The sequence below is a fragment of the Helicoverpa armigera genome, chromosome 21 (genome assembly GCF_030705265.1).
Source record: "Helicoverpa armigera isolate CAAS_96S chromosome 21, ASM3070526v1, whole genome shotgun sequence".
NCBI classification, from domain to species: domain Eukaryota; kingdom Metazoa; phylum Arthropoda; class Insecta; order Lepidoptera; family Noctuidae; genus Helicoverpa; species Helicoverpa armigera.
This window is the reverse complement of record NC_087140.1, coordinates 3,945,586-3,971,982: the sequence shown is the minus strand read 5'-3', so window position 1 is coordinate 3,971,982 and position 26,397 is coordinate 3,945,586. Positions and strand designations below refer to the sequence as shown.

Below are 26,397 nucleotides of genomic sequence, written 5' to 3'. Positions count from 1 at the left end.
GATGACTGAGTATTAATCACCACGCTTGATCAAGGCAGATTTGTGATCTTTTGAACATGGGTTGTTCGAGAGATCGAACTCTTAAAGGTTTTACTTATATGGGACTCGAACCCATGACTTTTAATACTTAGCACTTTTTTTCCAAACTCCTAATAAGTAATTGTTTATTTAGAATATTAGGTTTCAAAATTAAAGTCAGACTATGGTTTCATCATATTTTATTACTTCGAGTAAAAGGTAGAATTGCAAATAAGTATGACACAGCAGAAACACTTTGCAGCCATAATATTATAAATAACAAAGTCGGAAATATAATACGATCCAAATAATTGTGTTAAGTATACAAAGAATCAATTAATTTTACACTAGACACACTTTATAAAATTCATTATCATTAAATGTTTATAGTATCGGTAAATACATGCATCCTAAACAATTGAACCTATATAAATAAATTTTGGTACATAGATAGGTAGTCTAGTTAGAGCTTGAAAAGGAGCTACCTATCTAGCTGCTTTTTACCCAGGTGCAGCAAGATATACACTCGCGACGATATGAAGTTACAGGTCAAGAAACAGCTAGTACCTCGTTAAAAAAATAACTTATCCTAAACTAGTAATTTTCTGGTCCTTCCGTCCAACAGTCGCATATTCAAAATATCTTCATCATCTTCGTAGACTGTAGAATATAGTCAAGCGAGTTCATTTTGCGATCATCAAAACGAGCAAATATTCTCATCACTGCCCGTTAGTGACGGTCACAAACCAACTTCGCTTAACAGTTTACTTTCTTCAATATGATCTTGGTTTCTTCACTTTTCAAATGGCCATCATTGTCTTCATCATTTTCTCGTGCGGTCTGGAATCAGTCTTGTTCCCTGGATAAGCTTCTTAGCCTTGATTATAGTAAAAAGATAAAGTGATCTAGAATTACTATTAATCAATAACAACCAGTTTAGCTATATTTTGTTATGGACAATCGAAAGGGATTTTAATTTCCCCTCAAAATCACACAACTATGTATAATAGCACTGGAAAGTTAAATAATGTGAAGTTTTCTTATATGTATCCTTACGTAGTACTACAAGAACATAAAGGAAGATACATTAACGTAAGAAACATCATAAAAAACAAACAAACAGATGAGATATCTTTTGGTTATTTCTTACAAATTCTTCTTCACCTGCCTTGATCAAACACCAATGGAGAACCTACCTGAAAATAGTAAAAACAATACGTTTAATTACATCAATTTGGAAGGAAATCCAGTCACTCTAAAGCATGATCCAGTTCAGCTTAATCTTATGATGTCTGAAAAGATAGTCTGACTCTATGCTGCAAACCGTAAAAAAGAGGTAAAGGCAGTCTATCAGAACCTCAATGTTTACGCGGGTTTGTCAAAACCGATAAATTAGGGCTTATGAGATGATTGGAAACCTGCAGCTTGCACAATAAATGTAACAATTCTATTCATACACACTAATGTTTTAACATAGATATCTATGGAAACACAACCTTTCGGAATCATAACACCTTTTAAACTGTCTTCAAAAATAAAATGTAGGTACCTAATGTCGGTTACCATATCTTTGACTGGAAACAGAATACAGACAAAGTTACAATAGTGAGTATAACACTTGAACAAATACTAACAGCCTTTAAGTTTGACTCATGTTTGTACAATTCAATAACGATGAGCATTTTCACCTTGCAATGAGGTTAAAAATATGAGCTATATGTATATCCATTTGTTGCCACGGCGGCTGTTCGCTCTAAGATCAGCCAACTGCGGAGGACATATTATAGTGCACAAGCATTTGTGCAGACTCAGGTGCACTCTTAAAGCCCGATGGGACAGCAACCCGGCATAACAGCAGAAAAAAGATCAGGTGCAGGACCGATATGCTCTCTGGTGCACAAATAAATGTATTAATTTAGCCTGACTCGGGTGCGCTGTGAGTTTCTTAAAAGCCACAAAACGATTTGACCAGATCGGGAATTGAACCCGAAACTCCATGCCTAATTAACAAGGCAGTCGTGATTCTAAACGTGGACATGAGCATATATACAAGATTTGATTAAAACATATCAGAATTAGGACACAGTTGGATGTTATTTTATCAAATTAGGGATTGAAGCTGGATTTTCCATACATTTCCTATATCTAACTTACCTGCATTTATAAACAAGCATGTGTATGCAACTGCATCTACGATCCATAAATGGTTTAAATGTGCAATTAGGTCAATAGTTGCAATAATTACTTATGATATTAAAGGACCTGTCAATGAAGACATGGAAGAGAAGAGAATCATTGTTAATTTAAAATTTGGTGGAACCTTTTCTGATTGGACTTCATATTTCTTCGACGTCTCTATAAACCACCATGCACGTACATATAAGTGTGCTTCAAATACCACGTGCTCCTATCAATTCAAATGCATTGAGCTTCAAACAATGATCTCCTACGCCTATCAATGTAAAATACCAAAATATACACACATAAAACTTACCTGTTCTTGATTATAGGTGTCCATATTTTATCCAAAGTTGAATTTAATTATTGATTAACAATGAGAGATCCGTTTGAAGAGGTGATCGAGTGAGAACTGATCGGGATATCGTTTGTGGTCCGACAATGTAGGTCTTGCGAGCTATACCAAGCTGCCTTGTAGGTACAGGGCTGTATTAGGCTGGGGGTTTTAAAAATTTATGATTTTTTTTTTGTCCGTCTTAGGTAGAGCAAAATTTTCTTTCGAAAATATGCTGGCTTTTTCTCGCTTCAGAGGAAGTTCTTCTGTTACCGGTAAATTATAGCCTAGGATTACGGAGGCATTAACGGAGAAAGTGTAGTAAACCTACAAACAAAGAAACAAGGACAATTTTAATTATATAAAAAAGAATTCACGAATGAAAAAATATAAACATTGTGCACCAAATTAATGCTAATGATGCTTTCTTGTTTATCTGTACTTAAGTTATGAAAGAAACAATAAGTTAAAACCAATAATTTCGTCTCGTTAATGAGAAAATATTTACTTTCATCTAATGAGCTTAGTTAATTATCATAATTTGTTTACGTTGCTAGGTTCTATTATTACTAGGCATAAGATTATAGGGCTCCTTAATCTCGCCTTACTAATTACCTAACCGAAAAAAAACGGCCAAGAATATGTTATTTAAAATTATAAAAAAAATCTCCAGTACCTGTAAATAATAAAGTTAAATTGATACAATATTCGTGTCGAATGTGGCATTTTAAAACATTTAAATGTATCGAGTACAGCCCTGTGTTCATGTGGTTTCATGTGTGTTCAAGTGTCTCCTATATTTGTTCTAATTCCTGCGTAAGAGTAACTCGGACTACGTAACATAATTTCTGTCTTCGACAATGATATCAAACTGCTATGGATTTGCTTAAAAGCTTCTTAGGTTTCAAATTATTTCTGCTGGGCTGCGGGATTGTTCGAAAGAATTACGGTGGCGCTGGTACACAAAGGGTTGCAGAAGTAGCACGGTGGATTTTAGCCAGTAAGAGTCTGACACTCCCTCACGCTGCACCGACAGCTAGACATCTGATCATTTCCTTAGCAAAAAAAAAGTCTCAGATTCGCAGTGTAACTACAAGTTGGACTATATTCACAAGTTTCATGAGTGTCGAAGGCAGCATTTTTAAACTATTTATAAATCACTAGCTGTTGTCCGCAGCTCCACTCGTAACGCTAGGTAAAGTACCTCCATCCCGGAAAGCCTTTCTCAGATTCAATACTATGCGGGTACCTAACTTCAATTAAATCTGTTCAGTAGTTTTGGCTTCAAAGTCGGATAAAAAGATAGACTTAGGTACTTCTAATTTGACAAGTTTAGCAGTGGGTGGCGATTTGATGATATCGTTGATATGATTGATGGTGATGACTTGGAGATCAGCGGTAGCTAGGTACCCATTAGACAAAGATATGCTTATCCGATTGTAAACGAAGTCCAGAGCATATTCTAGAGGTAGTTAGAGTTTAGATGAAATTAAGTAACAGATTTTTGAAGAAAACATTGCAACAGAAATACATAGGTACTGCTGTTATTTGTGTCAGTCGCCATTAGTGAAAATTGGAATGATCGAAACCCACAATGAAAAACCGGCCAAGTGCGAGTCGGACTCGTGCACGAAGGGTTCCGTAAATTACAGTTAAATCAACCTATCTCAAAAACTATAAGAGATACTTTGATCAAACCAAAAATCGTTGAAAGAGTTAATTAGCATGCATCACCTCTATTTTTTTTAGAATTTTATACCCCGTAGTTATAAAAATAGAGGGGGGGGACATACTTTTTACGACTTTGAGAGCTGATATCTCAAAAACCGTTCACTTTAAGAAAAATGTTTTTTAGAAAACTTTATATCATTTTAAAGACCTTTCCATTGATACCCACACGGGTATGTACATCGAAAAAAATTTCATCCCTCAGTTACATGTATGGGGGGCCCCACCCCCAATTCTTTTTTTTACTATTTAGTGTCATATTTTTGTAGCGGTTCATACAACACATATTCCCATCAAATTTCATCACTGTAGTACTTATAGTTTCCGAGTAAATCGGCTGTGACAGACGGACAGACGGACAGACGGACATGACGAAAAGGGTTCCGTTTTTGCCATTTTGGCTACGGAACCCTAAAAAACTGTGCCAGAAGGTTAACCTCGTTTGAACTCAACCCAGTTACTCGACTACCTACCCTTTACCCCTTAGTTAGACTGGATGTCACTTTTCGGCTGCTGACAACCCGAAAAAAATGCTAACGGTGTTCAGGATCCACCATTTAATGTGAATTCTGAAATGAAGAACTCTTAGGTAATTCCAAGATGATCAGCCATCCACAGACCAACCATGCCATGCTTATTTATCTTCATTAAGTTAATACTCAGTAAGTCTGATGTTGATCTTCGTAACTTTTTCTGTGGTGTACAAGCCGAACTGTTTACATCGTAGGAGGTACAATTGAACAAATATTTCAGTATGTTTGCCTCCGAAATGTCCTCTTTCCCCTTCCAAGGTTCGCTTTTGTATGTTTTAATTACAAAATGTAACTTCTAACAATAGTTTGTAATTTTGCTATTGTCGTTGTGTGCCTAAATTTTACCAAATTAGAGCAGTGATGAAATAAGTTGCCCAAATTAGGAGGGCCTGGAACTGGCCTCCTCTGAAGCCACAATATTTTGTACCAAAGTTTTGTTAGTTTCCTGGTAGGTACCTAATACCGAAACTCATCTAGATAGTATTTTGTGAAATAAATTAGGTACCCGTAGTCTAATATCAACTAATAGTTCACACCATTCTTAATGGCGCGGTGGCTTGAAATATCGCGCAAATACATTTTTTAGGTAGGCATAACTGGCGAAGGAGGGTTTGTAAGGAGTATCGGGCCACATACTTGCACTCGGAAAATAGTAGAGCACCGCCAATAAGATTGGAGAGAACTACCTATTCAGCTTAGACCGGTCATTAGACATTTTGGAGTTTTTGGCCATTAAAGACATTGGAGTCTATACCTTGGATCTATTAGCATGATCTGATCAATAGGTAAGTAGTACTTATAACAAATTAGCACATGGCTACATTAGCTACTTCTTGCGTTACGCGGTTTCACTGAGCGACCGCAACTGGATATGGATTACTTTGTACCTATGTGAGTACTTCAAGTACAGACCTAGTACACGATTAAATACCTACCTTTTAGATATTCATTCACTGTCGAGAATTTTAAAAAATTCAACGGCAGCGTCCAGGGGCATGATTTTCATGCCTGGGCTGCGGGATTGTTCGAAAGAGCTACCGCGGCCCTGGTACATAAAAGGCCTACGACGGAACACGACGGTTTTTAGTCAGTAAGAGTCTGACACTCCCTTACCGCTGACAACCCACAGCGGGTGGAGTCATTTGATGATTTTTGACGTCCTTAAAGGAAAAGGGGGAGGGCGTGATTTTATCTCAGCCTAGATAAATAAATATTTGTAGACCTCAATATTTTATGATTTTTGCTTTTATGATATTAAACTGCTGGCAGAAGCTGGGTTACCTACGTTAATAATAAAAAATGAAACAACTTTATTAGAAAAGAACACTCTTTTTATTAATTAACACTTTCAACCCATAATTAAAATGCAGATTAATTTCATAAATATTATGAGATCTTACACTTAATTAAGGTAATATTATCGTTAATAAATAAAATGTACAAGTAGATATGTAACGTAGACAACGAAAGAAATTATAATGACCTATTATTTAATTACAAATAAAACATAAAAATCTTAAAAAAATATTATTAATATTTTTAAACTAACATTAATGTTTCAGTCATTTCGTTTGAATTAATAACAATTCCTGAATTCGCAAAAACAACATCAATTTCTTATTAAACTTAAAAAATACACATTCAATACATAGGTAATTCTTAATGTCTAAGTTATACAAAAACGTATAAAAATATATTTATTTATGCATTTATTTGTGCTGTACATAATTATTTTTATACAAACTTCACGGTATAACAAATGACAAACGTTCGAAATACAAATTGTTAAAAGACCTATTACTATAAATTATATTACTTATTGACTAACACAAACTTGACTATATGCTCTTTCATGTATCGCAAAAAAGAGGGTAGAAAAGTATAAGCAATTTTGAAAAAAAACATTATTGATAAGAACATAATTGAGTCGTGTTAAAATTTTTAATCAAGCAGAAAGGACGGTCGAAACGAAATACAAGTTTACAATAAATAGAAAAAAGTTGAGCAAAGAAAACAAGCTCTATTCACATAGAAAATGATTTTTTTATGCATGCAAGTTCGTCAAGTTCAAATTAAATTAACAACAATTAAAGACATACTATAGTTAATTTAAATATAGCTATATTGGCACGAATTTTAACATAAGTACAGTCAGCACCAAATAACTTTGCATTTCTAAAGTCATCCCTTTGATGCCTCACGAATGCCCCATATCTTTGAATATGCATATTTTTACTATTGTAATAATCAAGGTTTTCAGCAAGATCTGTGAAAACTGTGTGAGGAATCAAATAGAGTTCAGAAATGCAAAGTTATTTGGCGCATCCTTTTAAAAATTCTCATTTACCATAATACTGTACACTACAAACCAGGCACTTAAAATGACAATACTTACATTTCCATTTACACCTAGATTTGACTGGAAGACATAATTTAAAGTACAGACACCAAACCATCAAGCTACCCGTAAAATAATCCAACCAACATTGAACCTTAAATTATAGAGATAAAGTTGAAAATCTATTAAAGAAATCTGAGAAATTATAGTAGCTTGATATGCTGGCCACTATACGTACATATGACAGAAATATATAATCTACTTGAAAAATGCCACAAAGTAAATAGCAAATGGAGGGCTAACACTATGTTTTTGAAAATATTTTCCAACGTTTTAGTTAGTAAAATAGCAACCTCTATATTTTTGTTTTGGACGATTTGACAGATAAATGTTCATTATATTGGTTGGTCAATTCGTAATCTCCTTGTAGCTTTAATATACGTTTTTTATTTATATTTCTTTTTAATAATGTTAACACTCCATCCCCCAACCAAAATCCTCAAGTAAAATTATTATTATTAGGCACTTCCATTTCTTTAAGCTTCTTATACACATCCAACATGGTAGGTCTCTGTTGTCGCAGGAACTTGGTGCAGTGGAGCCCGATGGCGACGAAGGCACGACACATTGTAGGACTCGCGTGTACTGAACCACGGAGTACTGGGTCTTCTAGGGTTGCTGGAATTTAATTAAAGTTATTTTATTACAAGTTTTTAATATTTATTTATTAAAGGGTTCACCAACAGTTTCTGTATAGATATAAGGCCGGAAACAGTGCTCGACCGACACGGTCAGCGCTGACGTAGCTATATCTGTGCAAGTCTATGAATGCGCACATAGCTACGCTGACGGTACGCGCGTTATTTGGTATGTGATTCGGTCTGGACGTACGGTCAGCACTGACCGTCGCCGTCGGCCGAGCACTGTTTCCAGCCTAATATTAAAAAAAAGATCCAAAAACCACTTATGCATTTTATTTTAAGGAATAAAAAAGTGGTTCTGCGTAATAGGCGTCGACTGTACCTAACCGAATTTAAGTTGGTTAAAATGAAAAGTGTGTGTTAAATTGAAAAGAGTTTGAGAGAGCGATCGTTATAACTTACACTGATGCACTTTCGAAACTTCGACCTCATTTTCTGTCTAGAGCCTTTTCCCAACATAGTTGGGGTCGACTTCCAGTCTTAACTTTATGCAGCTGAGTCCTAGTGTTTTATAAGGATCCACTGCCTATCTGACCTCATCGACCCAGTTAATCAGGCAACCCAATACCCTTTGGTAAGACTGGTTGACAACTAGTAGCGAGTGCCGAAGATGTTCAAATGACAGCGGAGACCTATAGTTTATCGTGCTTTCCTAAACAAAAATGAACCTTTTGCTGTAAGAAATAAGATCTAAAATAGCCTACAAACTCACCCATATCCAAGCCCTGGTTATAGAGCTGATGCATGTACATGCTGAGCAGATGCTCGGGTCTTGCCTTGTCGATGGCAGGCAGGGCGGTGGCCACCTCCAGCATGACGACGCCGTAGCTGAACACGTCGACGGCGGGGGAGAGGGAGCGGGCGCGGAGGTACTCGTCGGGGAGGTAGGGTTTAGTGCCGTATACTCTGTGGGGTAAGGTGCGTTTTAGAATGGCAGGTACGTAGATAGAATGTTGTTAATGGCACACCAATATGTTAAAATTGGTAGGACGTAATAAAGATATATGTGTACAATAATTAATATTTTTTACAGACAAACTTTGAATGGATTCAATTCGATTGTATAGAATTTTTATTATTTCAACGTAGCCTATTAGAACTGCGTTATAATGTATAGGTAGCTAGTTGCACAGTTCTAAAGAGTCTTATGTAGAAACATAGACATGAAACTCCATGGAAACTTTCTCATTGATTCGTAAGTAAACAAAGGGGCAAAATTATACAATGGATGTTAAAACATAATGTTGTACTAGTCCTACTAATATTATAAACGCGAAAGTTTGTATGTATGGATGTATGGATGTTTGTTACTCTTTCACGCAAAAACTACTGAATGGATTTTAATGAAACTTTACAATAATATAGCTTATACATCAGAATAACACATAGGCTACAATTTGTAAACATATTGTTCGAAATACTAAACCTGCGCAGACGAAGTCGCGGGCACCAGCTAGTTAATCATAAAACGAACTAGCCATGCCAGTGACTTCACCCACGTCTCGCGAAATCTACCCCACGCGCCCTGATAAAAAAACCTAACCCAATAAATCTATCTAAAACTGAAATATTATTTTTTATTTGACCAGAAGTTCCTAAACGCACCCTCAAATAAGCAAACAGACTGTTCAGCTTTGTAATATAACTAAGTATTCAAGTTAGTAAATAACAGTAACTTACTTGGAAACCTTAACATCAGACCGCTCATCCCCATAAGGTCCCTTCCTGGCCAGTCCAAAGTCTCCAATCCTGGGCATGAGGCATGTATCCAGCAGTATGTTCGCTGGTTTTATATCCCCGTGTATTAGAGGAGTACCGGCCATTGTGTGTAGGAATGTTAGTCCTCTGGAAATGGGAAAGTTAAATTTGTGTTATGTATTTTTTTTATTTTTATTAAAAGTTGAATTGAAATAAGGGTAACTTAATTAGTACTTTTTCACGTGAAATTACATTGGATTGCACTCAAAACATGACCCCCTTTCACAGATTTCAAGGACAGAAATGTCAGAACAATTTCTGGGATTCATAAGAGTATACATGTAGGTTTAGGTTTCGATAAGCTAATTGTAATGATATTCGTATGGATAATCCGGAGGTTGACAAATCAATGCAAAGATATGGCATTTAAAGCAGGACTTGACTTTCAAAAACACATGAAGTATTCTAATTTGTAAAATATTTATATTCGTTATGGGAAGTGACTAGAATGTTGTTGCCATATAAATAAAACAAAATTCAAATGTCAAATTTCTTACCTAGCAACACCATGAACTATGTTATATCTTTGAGACCATGACAAGGGCGGGTGATGAGTTTTACCCCTTAATCTCTGTTCTAATGAACCGCCAGCCATTAACTGGTATACTAAGCACGCTTCAGGGCCTATAACAAAAAAAAATATTTTGGATTAACAAATCATAGAAGAAAGGTAAGATGAGCCGAAATGCCATAAGGCAGGTAGGTCAGACGCCTTCTTGTATGTCAAATAATGTAAGGTAATTTAATGTAAAATAATCACGCTTAACCAAAACGATCAGTTACTAGTAACCTAACGAGGCGTTTGGGTTCCTTGAGACATCTGTCAAAGATTGCACTTGATTCATTGGTAATTTGGTTTAATAAAAATAGGCGGGTTCTAAAGAAGGCGTATGAGGACGGAGCTAGTTACGTTCCTCGTCCCCTGAATACCCGCATTTTAACAACGCTACTTTCTAAGGAGATTTTCTATTATGAAATCTCCGCTCGTCATTTTGTTCTCCATGAAAAAAATACAGTATGTTGTCGTCTTATTGAGGTACATCTCGCTCGCCACTAGTACATAACTCAGTATGAAACAAGCTTACCTCCGAGCGAGTACCCGTAGAGCGGCAGTATGTTGTCGTGCCGGTACTGGTTGAGGCACATCTCGCTCGCCACTAGTACATAACTCAGTATGAAACAAGCACCTCCGAGCGAGTACCCGTAGAGCGGCAGTATGTTGTCGTGCCGGTACTGGTTGAGGCACATCTCGCTCGCCACTAGTACATAACTCAGTATGAAACAAGCTTACCTCCGAGCGAGTACCCGTAGAGCGGCAGTATGTTGTCGTGCCGGTACTGGTTGAGGCACATCTCGCTCGCCACTAGTACATAACTCAGTATGAAACAAGCACCTCCGAGCGAGTACCCGTAGAGCGGCGGTATGTTGTCGTGCCGGTACTGGTTGAGGCACATCGCTCGCCACTAGTACATAACTCAGTATGAAACAAGCTTACCTCCGAGCGAGTACCCGTAGAGCGGCAGTATGTTGTCGTGCCGGTACTGGTTGAGGCACATCTCGCTCGCCACTAGTACATAACTCAGTATGAAACAAGCTTACCTCCGAGCGAGTACCCGTAGAGCGGCAGTATGTTGTCGTGTCGGTACTGGTTGAGGCACATCTCGCGAATAAGTTCTTTGTTTCGGTCATTATTGTCGCGAAGACGCTTTACTGCTACCGTAAGATGCTTCCATTCGCCTGAAACCACCATAACTTTTATGTACGAGGAAAGAGAAATGTATTTTGCGTAGCCATCAATACTGCCCTCGTGTTGCGGGATTGGTATATAATCTAAAGAGTTACAGCTGCCCTGTGTAACATGGCAAACACAAATGGCTCCAGAAGGAACAATGGTAGGTTTTAGTAGGTAAAAGTCTGACACTGCAGACACAGTGTATAATTCATTTGATAATTTCTCAACAAATACAAAAAAAATATGTAGCACCGACTTCCAAAAACACTAAAAGGCCAAAAAAAAGAACTAATTTTAGGTGCATCGGCCTAGAAGTCGGTGTCTAATGGATATTCTATGTTAATTTCGCCACCGACTTCTTGTTTGGCTCAACCCATTCTGACGCGGATTTCAGAATAGTATTTTAAGAATTAGGAGAATGCTGAAATTATATTATTGAAGCAGTGTTTTAAACTTTTCTAAATACTTAATAATAAACCATAAGAATCAATCCTACCTTTAAAAACCTGCCCAAACCCGCCTCTCCCCAACAGGTTACTATCAGACCAGTTGCCCGTCGCCTCCTTCAACTCTTCATAACTGATCCGAGGTACGGCAGACACGTTGCGCATGATCTCATCATCTTCATTGCCTTTCTCGCCTTGCGTTGATGATGTCTGGATTTGGGAGATAGAAAATAGAATTTATTTGTGTATTCCACGGAATTCTGTTGTTGAACGATTTTGAACTTTATTGCGATGGATTTAAGGTTGATTTTTGAGTCTCAGTTGGTATGTTGTGTATTTGTAAAATTTTGTGTGGCAGTTATTGTGAATTGTTATTACAGATTTAGATTTGTGTTCATATTTTTAGTTGGATATACTTTGAAGTTACATGTTGAATAATCCTAACATTATTGAAGTAACCTAGCCACATACTAATTTAGAAATTAAACAATAGACATTAAATTTAAATGAAATAGTGAAGAAATGTTGTAAGAAAGCTACCATTTATATTCTGAGAACTTGGGCTAAACGAACAGGAAGTTAAAGTGTTCATGAGTACAACTTTAAGCATTTTAGTTCCAACGCAATTCAACTACAAAATACAAAGAATTTCAATTACTCATCAGACCACAACAATACCAGTACAAAATTACATACTTTACCTACATACATACAAACACAAAGCCATTGAACCGAATGATTCACTACAAATATGTATTTAAATAATTGAATTGAAATTCATTGAACAACAATGATATCATAGGATCAGTGAATGACTAGTGTGACCACGAGTTACCTCTGCCCTGGTACGGTAGACTGCACATCAGTGGTAATTGTCATGCACCTTAACTCAATAGTAATAAGTACGATTTTCCTATAAAAGTGTTACCACTGACCTGAAGTTGACTGTACATAAAGGGCTTAAGAAGGAACATGATGGGTTTTAGTCAGTAAGAGTCTGACACTCCCTCACGCTGCTCACCCATAGAGGGAGGGGTCATTTGATGATTTCCTATAAAGTAGTGTGACCACAAATGTCTTACCTTGCTTATGTCCGTGCTTGTTTCATAGTTAGGCGACGGTGAGTTGCCGTTCTGTATCCTGCTTGTCGTTGGAAGATGGACACCCTGGAATTTAAAACAAAAATATTAGACATACTTATAGAAATCGTGGTTATATCCACGCTCAATTGACCACCTCATCATGACGAGTTCGTTCGTGCTTCGAACGGAAGGTATGTTAAATTGGTTATTTAAATACTTTTGGCAGTCAAAAGCCAGAAGGTCTGAAAACCAGTCTTAGCAAGAAGAAACTGGACCGGGTTATTACTCTGGAGGTAGATACGAATATTCGAGAAAAAGGAAAGGCTGAAGATGAATTGGAGAAATGAACCCTTGGGTCTTATCTAAGGTTAAGCGAAGGACATTCCTACAGACAAACAATTATAGCTACATTGTTAGCAAAATACACTACCTACCATTATCTACTTGCATTATTCGATTAAAAAATAACGAGAATGACCATTGCATTTGTAAAGTATGCACTCATAATAACGATGTCATTGAACATATTTTATCTCTTCATGATACAAACAAACAGGCAGCTGTGTTTATTATAATCATCATAAATATATCATATACACTAATATTCGTATCAAAACAAAAAGAAAATGACAAACTCCTTAATAATAATTATTTTTAAGATGCCTTAAACCAGAAATCAGGTTATTAAGTTCAAAACTCAGGTAAAAATGGCTGATGCAATATTTTTCTCAATGTTTTTTGGTCGGATTTTGTGGTTGTATATTCTAAAGAGGGAATCTTATCATTTTATTAAGAACCTACATCATAGTTAATTTAAAGTATTGTACATTCGTGGTTTGTGGTCAGCGATGGTGAATTTAAATTTTTGGGTTTTTACTTTTAGGTACTCAAAAACATCCCAACAAGGCAAAAAAATCTAGCTAGCACAAAAAATGTTTGAAACTAGTCGTCTCCCCGCGGTTTCACTCGCGTCTAGTGGGAAATGTAGCCCGTACCCGGATAAAACAATATCTATACATTTTTTATTGGCAAACAATTTTGGTGGAATTTTTGAGAGAAACCTAGCTTGAACAAGTTCCTCTGCAGTATCCTTTACCTCTATATACGAGTATATAACCTATAATTATGTTTTATAACCGCCAATAACAGATAGTAAAGCTTTATTCCACGAACAGGTCAGGTCAACACAACAGGCTGTGGAATGACGCCATAGGCATTCCCAATTTCCTATTCTCTAATAGACAATAATGTTTTCCTATAAATACACATATCCGACTTCGAACCTAGGGTTTGTTGGGTGATTTAACCTGCAGCTCACTCGATTAGAATTGCATAATTTTGTTTGTTCTCAAGAAGAAAGAGATATTTATTTGCAGAGATGTGCATAAATCTTTTTTTATTATTTCACAATTAACTAGCTTTTTAACGCGGTTACAGATAAGTTTCGGGGCTGTTCTTCCCGTGCCCTGATAAAATATATGTTACTCGCAGAAAATGTAGCTTTTCAAGATTTTTTCAAATCAGTTCAGTAGTTTCGGAGCTTTTAGTGTACAAACAAAAAAATCTTTTAGTTTTAATTAATATATTAGTATACATTTTGGTTCCGCCCGTTCAGTGGTATCGTTGAGCGAAGAAAGTACATTGGTGGTATAAAAACTTCTCCGCTACGCTTTAGTCGAGTGTCATCCTTAGTAGGTGCACTTTTTTGCAAATGTGATCTCAAACATTAAACCGGTTTTGATTACTTGGATTTATCGCAAATTTTCCTGTTATGTTTTTGGAATGGCCTAAGGAAACTATCAATGTGTTTTACTGGCTTACAGCCAATTAGTTTACTGTGGTATAAACAATGATGTCAATGTGTTAGGGACGCTAGCTAGTAGATTTATTTTTTTACAAAGAACTTTTAGAGGTCTATAAGGTACTTTATACTAATACATAGAATTAAAGAATATTTTTTATTGTTTGTTTGTTTGAACCCTAAAGGCTCCAGAACTACAAAACCAATTTGAAAAAAAATCTGTAAATAACAAAGACTGTACCTACGCAACATTGCTAATCCACCGCTAGCATGTGTTCGCGCACAGTTTCACAAATGTTCGCACGCAATTTGTTACTGTTTGCTAGAGCGAGTAGACCAAAAGAAACATTTGTGTGCCTTGGCACCGATCGAATTTCAAAATACTAGAATCGTTTACCATATTTCGTAGAAATATTTTTGTCACTGACTTCCTTAGAAATACGTCAATACATACATAACATGAGTACCTATATACGTCATTTACCTATATCTTACATTTATATGTTCTGCTAAGGGAATACCAGCCTACAATTCTTTCCTGTATGATTCTGTAGAAATCAATGACACACTGGCTATCGCTGAAGACGTAAGTACAGTTTGCGTAAAATGAATTTATAAATAAAGCAGGATAAATGCAAGTATCAATGAACATAATTTACTATGTACATATTTATATGTAAGTACCTATTTGGATAATTTTCTACAAAGAGTTGTACCTACTTCCTACATGTAAGTAAATGGTTATTCTTCACGTTTCACCTTCGTTCAAAGGCAACTATTTCCAGCACATGGATAAAAAGTAGTCTTTATTTTACTCCGTTATGTATGTAAGCTATATTGTTGCCAAGTTTCATCGAAATTCTATCAGCCATTTGAGCGTGATGAAATAACAAATACGCACACACACAAACTTTCGCATTATAAAACATTACATAGTAGGATTTGCTGTTTAAAGAGGGTAGTACAGCTTACCAAATGTGAAATAATTTTTCAAATCGTTTCCATGAGCTTATGCAATCAAAACAAACAGATCTTTCCTTTATGTATATAATATTATTATGTAAATATAAATAAATATAACAAGTAGGTATCTAGATTTCAACCTGGCAACTCAGATTGAGTCAAAATACCACTTTCTCACCTTCATTTCATCTTGAGCAAACAGGTTTTAATGCCAGATGGGTAACTTGTTGGCGGGTTGACCTTCTTTTATTGTTTTAAGAAAATAATTATAAAGATTCATCCTTACTTTTTACTGCAGTTGTATAATTAATTTACAGTGGCTTTTCAAATCGTTATAATCAAATAAGAGATGGCTATGTTTAATTTCCATTTTTACCTAAACCTTTTTGTGAAAAAAAAATATATTACAAGAATTTTTTTTTTTGCTTTTTGGTCCCCAAAGGGTCTGAAACTACTGAACCGATTTGTCCCAAAAAGGTTTTATGTCAATAGAATTTAAAAATAATGTACAGAGGTACTATGTCAATAGGTTTCAGAAATAATACTGGTAATAATATTAATACCCTGGGATCCAGTTGCCTAATTAAGAATGGTGTAACTTTATTACTATTTAATAAACATAACACATACCTTTTCAATCAACATGACCGGCAGAGGAATTGAACCAAAGTTGCCATCACTTTTCTGTGAACTCTTCTTATATGAACTATCTGAAATTAAGAAACAAATTATATTTTTGGTAACTATCATTGTAAATATAAAAAAAACAATTGAAAATAGTTATGTGCTGGGAAAATAATGTTATTGCCCAAATAACTTGGGTACAGAGCAGCTAGAAGAACGTTATACCTAGTTATTATCATATAATTAATTATTAATTTAAGTTATAGCAATCTCCAAAACCTGTCTTCTGGCAAACATTACCGGATAACAGTGATATGAAGGAGTACTATATCATTTTATTTTTGTAAAATGTATTTCTATAGTGTGGATTTAATGTTTTACTTAAATAAAATATCTCCAAATGAGTAAATTTTTAAGCCCATAAAAATATTTTATATAAAAGTGTTTAGCACTTTCATGTTGAAAAAACAAATTTTCTAGTCCTATTAGATTTATTAGGAACATTTTTCAAATTATTTAAGTGGTGTGAACATACTTTATCATGTGGTAGAAAAATTTGTATTTATTAGCATAATTCCTGAGCCTAACAGTGATAATGAGTAAATAACATACTGATATATCTGTGGTCTGCTTGTTGTTATGTAATATATTCTGTTTATATATGTAATACATATCTACATTGTTAGTATAATTTTTTATCAACCACCTTTGGATATTGATATTATATTACTGTAACAGATTTTACATATCAATGCCTTAAGGTGAAAAAGTAAGAAATGCAATTCTGCTCAATATATTTTGTTTCTAGGAATGCAACATTGCAAAACATGTCCTACTTCTTCCTACTGAAAAGTTGAGATTTTTAGATTTATGTACCTACCTATATGGGATTTGACCTACATGCCTCTGTTTCTCCATCTATTGAATCAGTATCAGAGATGGTGTCATTACATTGCTAATTTAGGCCAAAAAATTATACATGATTTAAATATTACACAATACAGCATGATAACATTATTTTTTTCAACTATTCATCAAAACTTGCATTAACTTGTCTAATCATTTAAACCGAACTGAACACAAACATCAACATTATAAAATAACTGGAATATAGAGCTATATAATATTGATATGATATAATGATAATAATCTTTGTTTTGTCATGGGCCTTTGTTAGCCAATTTTTATCACCTAGTGATACACCTGAATTATCAGGAGTTCAATGTATGAACTCATTTTTTTGACTCTATTTATGATGTTTCTGTTTGACCAAATTAAAAAAAGGAGGTGTTAAGTTCGACCTGTATTAAGTGTGTGATTTGTCTTAGTTTGGTTGAACCAATTTTGATGCAGTGTTCAGCATAGTACTTGTCAAAGTTAGGAGGTATATTTTTATTTAACGCTCAGGTTTTACATATACTATTGAGAACAGTTTAATTTTTTTGTAGAAGTAACTCATATGTTTTCTACTGCTTACAAATTTAACAAAATAAAATTACTATTTTAATATTATTAGTGAAACTATACATGATGTACCTTTTTCAAACTGGTTTTTAGTAAATAAAAAAAATATAAGATACCTACCATGAATAACAGCAGTTTTCCTTTCCCTCGCACTGTTAGAGTTTATATGTTTACTTAATAATTTATGGAAGTCACTATTTACAACTGGCTTCAGGCAGATTAGCGCTGGCATGTGCTTCATTTTGTATAGTAAAATAAAAAGTTCTTCTACTCTATGGTTCAGCTGACCCCATCTTGTGAATAGCTGGTTAGTTGGCGATATAGCCTGGCGCCTTGCTGTTTGTTCTATGTCCTAAAAATGTATTTATTGGAATAAAAATATATAAAAATAACACATGACATGGTAAGTGGTCTAATTGCATAGAGTACATTTTTTTTATTTTTTTTTTCATGTTTCCAATCCAATTTAATCTATCAGTTTAAACTACTGAACTGATTCGCAGTGTGGGCTTCAATGAATATTGAGTGATAGGAACAGATATACATATGAGGTAATTAAGATAATAATCTACGTTTGGGTTTTTTGTCATACTTTAACCGCATGGATGTTCTCTAGCACCTCATGACGCACATAACATTAAAGCAGTTGGAAATTCCGAGAAAGCTCGTTTTAAAGACGTTTTGCAGCGAGGAAATACCCAATCTTTGCAATTTATGATCATTACTTACGTTTACTTCAAACGCCGAATATTGCATCCAATTGCCTGCTAACTCCTTCCAATAGTCTTCTATGTCGAGGAGTCTGCATAGTTCCTTATTAATCTCGAAAGGTAGCTCGTAAATGTACATTTTTGTTGCCACAAAACTACGTAATTTGACCGCAATAGGTCATCAACACAACCACCACACAAAATCACTTGTTGCACACTGTCAGTGTCACCTGTCACTGGCATGTATTTGACAATGACATTTGACGATGACACAACTGACTTTGACATTACATTACATGACAATAGTGACACTCAAAACATCGTTCAAAAACTCTAGAATGATCGCATGCGTGGAATGTTTTATACATATAGTGAGTATGAGCACTCTATTCGTTTTATTTAATTAAAACATACCAAAACAACAAAAATATTAAAATCTGTACGGTTTTGTGATACACGTCGTTCCGATTTTATTCACAAGAAACTTATGTACAATACAAAATGTCAGTGACATTATTTTAGGGGTCTGTATGTTAACACCAAATCCCTTGAAATTACCTTAAACTTCTAAGAAACTATAAAACATGAAATCAGTACCTGGCTAATACAATTTATTACAACAATCTTCCCGGACACATACGCCTAATATGTGTATTCACCGAACAAGTAAGTAAAAGAAAATGTTATTAACACGTTCGCGTAAGCAACGTCTTACAACGTCGTATTGATATAAGTATGAAAAGGCCCAACGTCGTACGACGGCCTCTAGATTGTCATATTTATTTTGACGGACCATGTCAGACCTATGTGGTGGCGACAACGTTTATAGACGTCGGACGTGAAATAACGTTGCGCCACATAACACAGATTATAAGACTACGTATAACGGCGGGACGTCTTAAGACTTGGTTTAATTTTGTGTGAGAAAAAGGTGCGCCACAGTACCAACATTTAAAAATGAGATTGCTCACGCGAACGTGTTAAGAACATACTTACATAATAGAAAACTTGCTTTTCAAACGATACACATATTAACAGAAAGTATGATGGGTAGGTAAAATGTTTAACCAAACCAAAAAAAACCCTAATAAATAATTTTAAAATAATTATAGACGGAACCTGCATTCGTCATACATTGACCTCATTTCGTAGGGTTGACTCATGACTAGTGATAATCATAATCGACTGTCAGTTAGTGTTCTATCAGCCCACTCGGGACTCCCTGTTACTCATACATAAGAAACTACGAGACCATAACAAACGCAATTTTTATTTATTTTTCGCAATATTTTTTGGAAAAAAAGTATCAAATTCTAATTATTCGGTAATAAAATTGACTTTGCTGCCCCTTAAATAGATGGGACAATAAATAAAAATGTACACTAACGAATTGCCGTACGAAATAAATAGGGAGTTATGCAGACTCCTGGATTTCGAAAATTTGTGGAAGGAGCTTGCAGGAATTTGGATGGAGTATTCTCCTTTTGAAATTACGGTGAGTACCTGTCATCAATTAGATTATTATCTGTATGTACACCGAATTTTAATAAATATGGGGCGTATTGGTGGGAATTTTGAACTTTCAATAAGTATCTCGTTTTTAATACCTAATGACACATATTAAAGAATACTAATGTGTAACAATAAATTTATCATACTGTGTGTTACTCAATATTAAATACCAAAGTACCTAACGTGGTCTGTCTGATCTCAGAGGCCCGGGAAGGAACAGCTGAATGAGGAATGGCCCAGGAATGACCCCTGTTTTAACAAAATATGTATGTTACGCAGTTAGCGCTGACTTTTTTTTTAGATTTAACGTCGAACAGTGAAGACTGATAAAAAAAAGAAATGATAACGTTGGGCAAGTGAAGCGAGCGCAAATATTATTTATTCTTAGGACAAAACTAAATTTGAAATCACTGCAAATGTAAAACTGGTCGACAACGTAGCAAGTGCGATTTTCTTTTTGTTAGTTTGAGGACTCAAAATGTCTAAGCACATTCGCTTTTAGGATTGTAATCAGGGGAATGCGAAGGCATTTGGGGGCACCCCAATACCGGAGGTCTGGGATGGGACTCCTCTTCCACATCCAGTAGTCTGCCACTGTTACCTACTGAATCGCGTTTATAAATAGGTACATAGGTCTTTTGCCGCGGTTCTCCGGGAAAAAAGAAAAATATCTACAAAAAAAAAACTGCTATAAATTATGTGCTTTTTTCAGTACATGGAACAAACAGCACATGGACAAGAGAGATCACCATCAGAATATTTATTACAAAAATGGGGACAAGGTGTACATAAAGTAGAAGAACTTTTTCTTTATTTGTACAAAATGCAATACCTGGATGCACTTGTGTGCCTAAAACCTGTCGTGAGAAAAGACTTGCATAGAAAAATTATTAAACTAAAAAAAAGTTTAAATGAAATGGATAAGGGCTCAGAACAGACAAATGGCAGTATTAACTCAATTCCTTGGATTGTAAAGCAAATAGAAAGGGTAAGTGCGAACGCGCATACATAAAAATTACTATTATCCAATTCGTTATTTTTCTCTCACATTTACGTCAATCATGATAAGCTAGAGCAGGAGGGGTGCCAAAGAGGTATTATATCACATCCCCCTTCCCCCTCGCTGCTCAAATACTTCATTCATACCAACAAAATATATTTAATCAGGGTTTTCCCATTTTTCGAAACAAGTCTCGTCACTTACATACTTAATGCTTCCTTATCTAATATGGGAATTATAAATAAATACTAAAATTGAGAATAACAGTTAATATAATTAATTATTGTAAAATCCATTTCTTAAATAGATACCTATACCTAGAAGTTCGGTTTGATCAACATGTTTATCAGAATTTAGGTACAATAATATTTTGATTCTATGAAATTGTCACCACCCACAGTCTGCATCTATAAAAACAATAGGCAATAAAATGACGTACATAGATGGTTCCTTATTAAAACGATGTCCAAAGCAGATGATCTGCGTTTGAAAACCATCTTTAATCCAGTTTGAATAATGTATAAATTTCCAAAAACACAATCTATTTTTAATATTCATTCACGCTAAATAGCTTATCGGAGTTCGGTTCAGGGTTAAAAGTAACAAAACATCAGTGGAGATAATGTTTTTAGGAATCAATGTTTTGTGAATACAAAGGGCTACACATCATCTTGAGGCCCAAAGTTATCTCGCAAGGCCCCGAAAAAAATACATAAGCGTAAAACGTCACTCGGTAGCCAAATAGGTAGGTCCATTGGCCACCTATGGGCCCTAGCATACAAGCCCTAGCATACAAGCCCTAGCATTTTTACAAGGCCTCGAATTCTTATAAGGTTCACGAGGCCTTCTCAACTAAGCCACCTCCACTAAGCCCTTACATAGCTGGCATAAAATTTATTTTTGTTATCAGAACATCACACCACGTAGGTATCATTACGAACAGTCGTAATGGCTAGTCACAATTACCTACAAAAATCTAACAGAAGTCTGACAAATAGTCTGAAATATGCTTTTTTTAGGGTGAGAAGCTGCCCAATACATCATCTTTACAACATTTTTCGTCGATGAACAACGACTCTATGAACTTTAATGAGGTAAGCCACTTAATATGGTCACTAATTTTAATAGCGCACGTTTCAATTGTTACTCAATGATAATTATTTCTACGCAGTCAAATAGTGGTATAAATATATTATTACATGAGTCGAGATTTGACCTCTAACCTCTAGGACTCATTAAGCTTCTGACAAATCTGAATGAAACGCTTTTTCGATAAGCGTGGGTTTTTACCCGCGCTGTTTTTACTTTTTTGTCTGCATACATAAAATTATCCTATTTATATGTAATGCAGATAAATGTGCCAATGTTTATTTTTATCTTTAGTAGGTGGATACACCAATTTCATCTTTGTTGATCGGTTTAAATTGTAGTATTAGTGAAGACAGTGAAGCCGTCCCTTCCAGAATTCTAGAAACAAACCTAATCTTCGAATCTCCTTCTAAAAATCCCACAGATAGCATCAGAAACATATGGCATATCAACAGGGGAGATCACGACTAGACAAGTGTTCGCTATTCCTAAGATCAGCTATAAGGAACTGGAGGAGGCGACCGACAACTGGTCTGAACACAATCTATTGGGATCTGGTGGCTTTGGACAGGTGTTCAAAGGTATCTACCTACTTATATTTGAGTCGCACCATTTTGTTTCTCTTCTAAACTTTCGTTCGCTTATATCTATAGAAATGTGATATTCGCAGGCGAGTGGAAGCACTTGACGGTGGCAGTGAAGCGTCTTCACAACGATCGTAGCAGGGAACTGCTAAACGAGTTGACCCTTAATAACGCCCGACACGACAACATACTGCCGCTCTACGGGTACTCGCTCGGAGGTAAGCTTGTTTCATACTGAGTTATGTACTAGTGGCGAGCGAGATGTGCCTCAACCAGTACCGGCACGACAACATACTGCCGCTCTACGGGTACTCGCTCGGAGGTAAGCTTGTTTCATACTGAGTTATGTACTAGTGGCGAGCGAGATGTGCCTCAACCAGTACCGGCACGACAACATACTGCCGCTCTACGGGTACTCGCTCGGAGGTAAGCTTGTTTCATACTGAGTTATGTACTAGTGGCGAGCGAGATGTGCCTCAACCAGTACCGGCACGACAACATACTGCCGCTCTACGGGTACTCGCTCGGAGGTAAGCTTGTTTCATACTGAGTTATGTACTAGTGGCGAGCGAGATGTGCCTCAACCAGTACCGGCACGACAACATACTGCCGCTCTACGGGTACTCGCTCGGAGGTAAGCTTGTTTCATACTGAGTTATGTACTAGTGGCGAGCGAGATGTGCCTCAACCAGTACCGGCACGACAACATACTGCCGCTCTACGGGTACTCGCTCGGAGGTAAGCTTGTTTCATACTGAGTTATGTACTAGTGGCGAGCGAGATGTGCCTCAACCAGTACCGGCACGACAACATACTGCCGCTCTACGGGTACTCGCTCGGAGGTAAGCTTGTTTCATACTGAGTTATGTACTAGTGGCGAGCGAGATGTGCCTCAACCAGTACCGGCACGACAACATACTGCCGCTCTACGGGTACTCGCTCGGAGGTAAGCTTGTTTCATACTGAGTTATGTACTAGTGGCGAGCGAGATGTGCCTCAACCAGTACCGGCACGACAACATACTGCCGCTCTACGGGTACTCGCTCGGAGGTAAGCTTGTTTCATACTGAGTTATGTACTAGTGGCGAGCGAGATGTGCCTCAACCAGTACCGGCACGACAACATACTGCCGCTCTACGGGTACTCGCTCGGAGGTAAGCTTGTTTCATACTGAGTTATGTACTAGTGGCGAGCGAGATGTGCCTCAACCAGTACCGGCACGACAACATACTGCCGCTCTACGGGTACTCGCTCGGAGGTGCTTGTTTCATACTGAGTTATGTACTAGTGGCGAGCGAGATGTGCCTCAACCAGTACCGGCACGACAACATACTGCCGCTCTACGGGTACTCGCTCGGAGGTAAGCTTGTTTCATACTGAGTTATGTACTAGTGGCGAGCGAGATGTGCCTCAACCAGTACCGGCACGACAACATACTGCCGCTCTACGGGTACTCGCTCGGAGGTAAGCTTGTTTCATACTGAGTTATGTACTAGTGGCGAGCGAGATGTGCCTCAACCAGTACCGGCACGACAACATACTGCCGCTCTACGGGTACTCGCTCGGAGGTAAGCTTGTTTCATACTGAGTTATGTACTAGTGGCGAGCGAGATGTGCCTCAACCAGTACCGGCACGACAACATACTGCCGCTCTACGGGTACTCGCTCGGAGGTAAGCTTGTTTCATACTGAGTTATGTACTAGTGGCGAGCGAGATGTGCCTCAATCAGTACCGGCACGACAACATACTGCCGCTCTACGGGTACTCGCTCGGAGGTATATAGGTACTAGCGGCGAGCGGGATGTGCCTCTACCAGTACCTTCACGACAGTTTATGGTTTTTGATAAATATGTATTAATTTTTGATTTTTCAGATTCAGACGAATGTGTTTTAGTATGCCAGTTCATGCCGGGAGGATCGTTGCTACAACGATTAAAAGGCAGGACTCACCCACCGCTCACTTGGTTGCAGCGATATAACATAATGCATGGAGTTGCTAGGTGAATTGACAGTCTTTGTTTATTCTTTTGCCATTTGATTTTACGCTATATTGATCTGATCTATAAAACCCATATTAAGGGGCTGAATGCCGAAATTGGCTTGCCTCCAAAATTTTTTTGGCTAAATTTATACAGTTTTTGACGCTGAAAATATATATATTAATCTTGAACATATTTCTGAGTATCCTGTTAATTTCAAAACACGTTTTCGAAAACTTTTCTCGATACAAAAGTGTTTTGGGTGCATTCAGCCTCTTAAACCTAACCTGCCTGGGCAACACTGAAATCGCGCAAAAAATTAAGCTTCTTTAGGTTTTCTGGTTTCACTCAATATGTCTATGTAGTTTGTAATGTCTACCATTATTTATTTCAGAGGACTTCTGCACCTGCATACAATGCCGGATCCGATCATCCATGGTGATATAAAGCCAGCCAATATCTTATTGGATGGAAACTTAACACCAAAGATTGGGGACTTCGGTGCAGCTACTGTCTATAGTAATAAATCGAACAATGGAAAAAAATCGAATAATGTACCAAAGTATGTATTATTTTTCTTTTACCAATTAGTAACCCAATATTCCAAAAGGAGTCGCTGTACATTGAGGTACTTCGGGCTTTCAAGATTTTTTCTGAGATCATGTGGTCGGAAAAACTATACCTACCTGAAAAACTGCGGAACCCTACAATGAGATGAGATGATGGCCAGACTCGCTCTTGGACGGTTTGTTAACTGTTCCAAAATCAAATATTTTTTATTTCTATCCAAAGGAGCAAAAAACTAAACGGTTCATGGCCGTACCTTCCTGGCGAGTACCTTCGCGATCGTGAACCCGACCCAGCGGTCGATGTGTTCAGTTTCGGCGTGGTGATGTTTGAGGTCGCTACTGCACTACGCGTGATCGACGCGACAAGGCCCCAAAAACTGCTTTTACCACACATAAAGGAATTGCTGAAGAAAGATGTTGATATGGGTAAGTTTAGGACAGTTCTCGCCAAATACAATGGTAATTTACAACTAACTTAAAACTGACATAACAGTCCCCTTAAAATGGTTCTTGCACAGCGACTTGTGTGACATTATGTTTGCTGTGGATTACTAATAATAAATAAATATTATTCCAAAGATCACATAGTTATAATAATACAAATTTGAATTTGTTTCTTAGCTGCGGTAATGGTACGATTTAACATGACTGTGAACTTCATCACTTTCATATGTTTTTTTGATCCTAAAAATAAATACATAAATTCCAGCGACCCTAGAAGACCCGGTGCTGCGCGGTTCTATGCACACGAGCCCTGCAATGTGCCGCGCCTTCATCGACTTCGGCCTGCACTGCACCAAGACCCACAAACTACGACCCACCATGCTCGATGTGTTTAAAGAACTTAATGAGATGGAAATACCTGTTAATGACTAAAAAAAATGTTTGAAGATAGAATTTTTCATAAATAAAGTCTGAATTCTTCGATGAAAATGTATTTATTCCTATCCTATATGAGGATCCACTGGCAGCATTTGAAAGACATTTGAATTTCCCGCTCCAGTCGTCGCAAAATTCTTGCCATGAAAGTAGTTTGTTACTGGTGACCGCGTCATGAGTCAAGTCCGTCAGTCAGAATCGATTTTTGCATGCAGTTACTAAGCAATCACGGCACAGGAGGTACTTCTATGTGTAAATATTTTAAGCAAATAAATATTATGAGTTTAAATTCCATTATTAGGGCTTACTACATATAATAATCTTAAATGTTGCTGATATAAAAAAGTGCCAGATATCATCATTATACAATCTGT

The 26,397-nt window shown here is 36.7% G+C and overlaps 2 protein-coding genes across 2 annotated transcripts; one reads left to right on the top strand and one right to left on the bottom strand.

Annotated features, from left to right (window-relative positions):
* Nucleotides 1-7,070: 7,070 nt before the first annotated feature.
* LOC110374309 (serine/threonine-protein kinase pelle) lies at nt 7,071-18,635 on the bottom strand. Its single transcript, XM_064040200.1, has 10 exons — nt 18,430-18,635; nt 17,821-18,052; nt 16,243-16,322; nt 12,849-12,932; nt 11,817-11,976; nt 11,188-11,325; nt 10,086-10,212; nt 9,511-9,675; nt 8,543-8,736; nt 7,071-7,807 (listed from the first exon to the last, which is right to left on the bottom strand). Exons 1-10 carry the CDS (start codon nt 18,547-18,549, stop codon nt 7,629-7,631), a joined length of 1,479 nt encoding a protein of 492 aa, XP_063896270.1. The 5' UTR covers nt 18,550-18,635; the 3' UTR covers nt 7,071-7,628.
* A 969-nt stretch (nt 18,636-19,604) lies between these two features.
* Nucleotides 19,605-26,077, top strand: LOC126056318 (serine/threonine-protein kinase pelle). The gene is made up of 9 exons (XM_064040190.1): nt 19,605-19,905; nt 20,635-20,910; nt 21,942-22,016; nt 22,436-22,592; nt 22,682-22,813; nt 24,470-24,596; nt 24,970-25,137; nt 25,368-25,570; nt 25,854-26,077. The coding sequence occupies exons 1-9, from the start codon at nt 19,786-19,788 to the stop codon at nt 26,018-26,020; spliced, it is 1,425 nt and encodes a 474-aa protein (XP_063896260.1). The 5' UTR covers nt 19,605-19,785; the 3' UTR covers nt 26,021-26,077.
* Nucleotides 26,078-26,397: the final 320 nt, after the last annotated feature.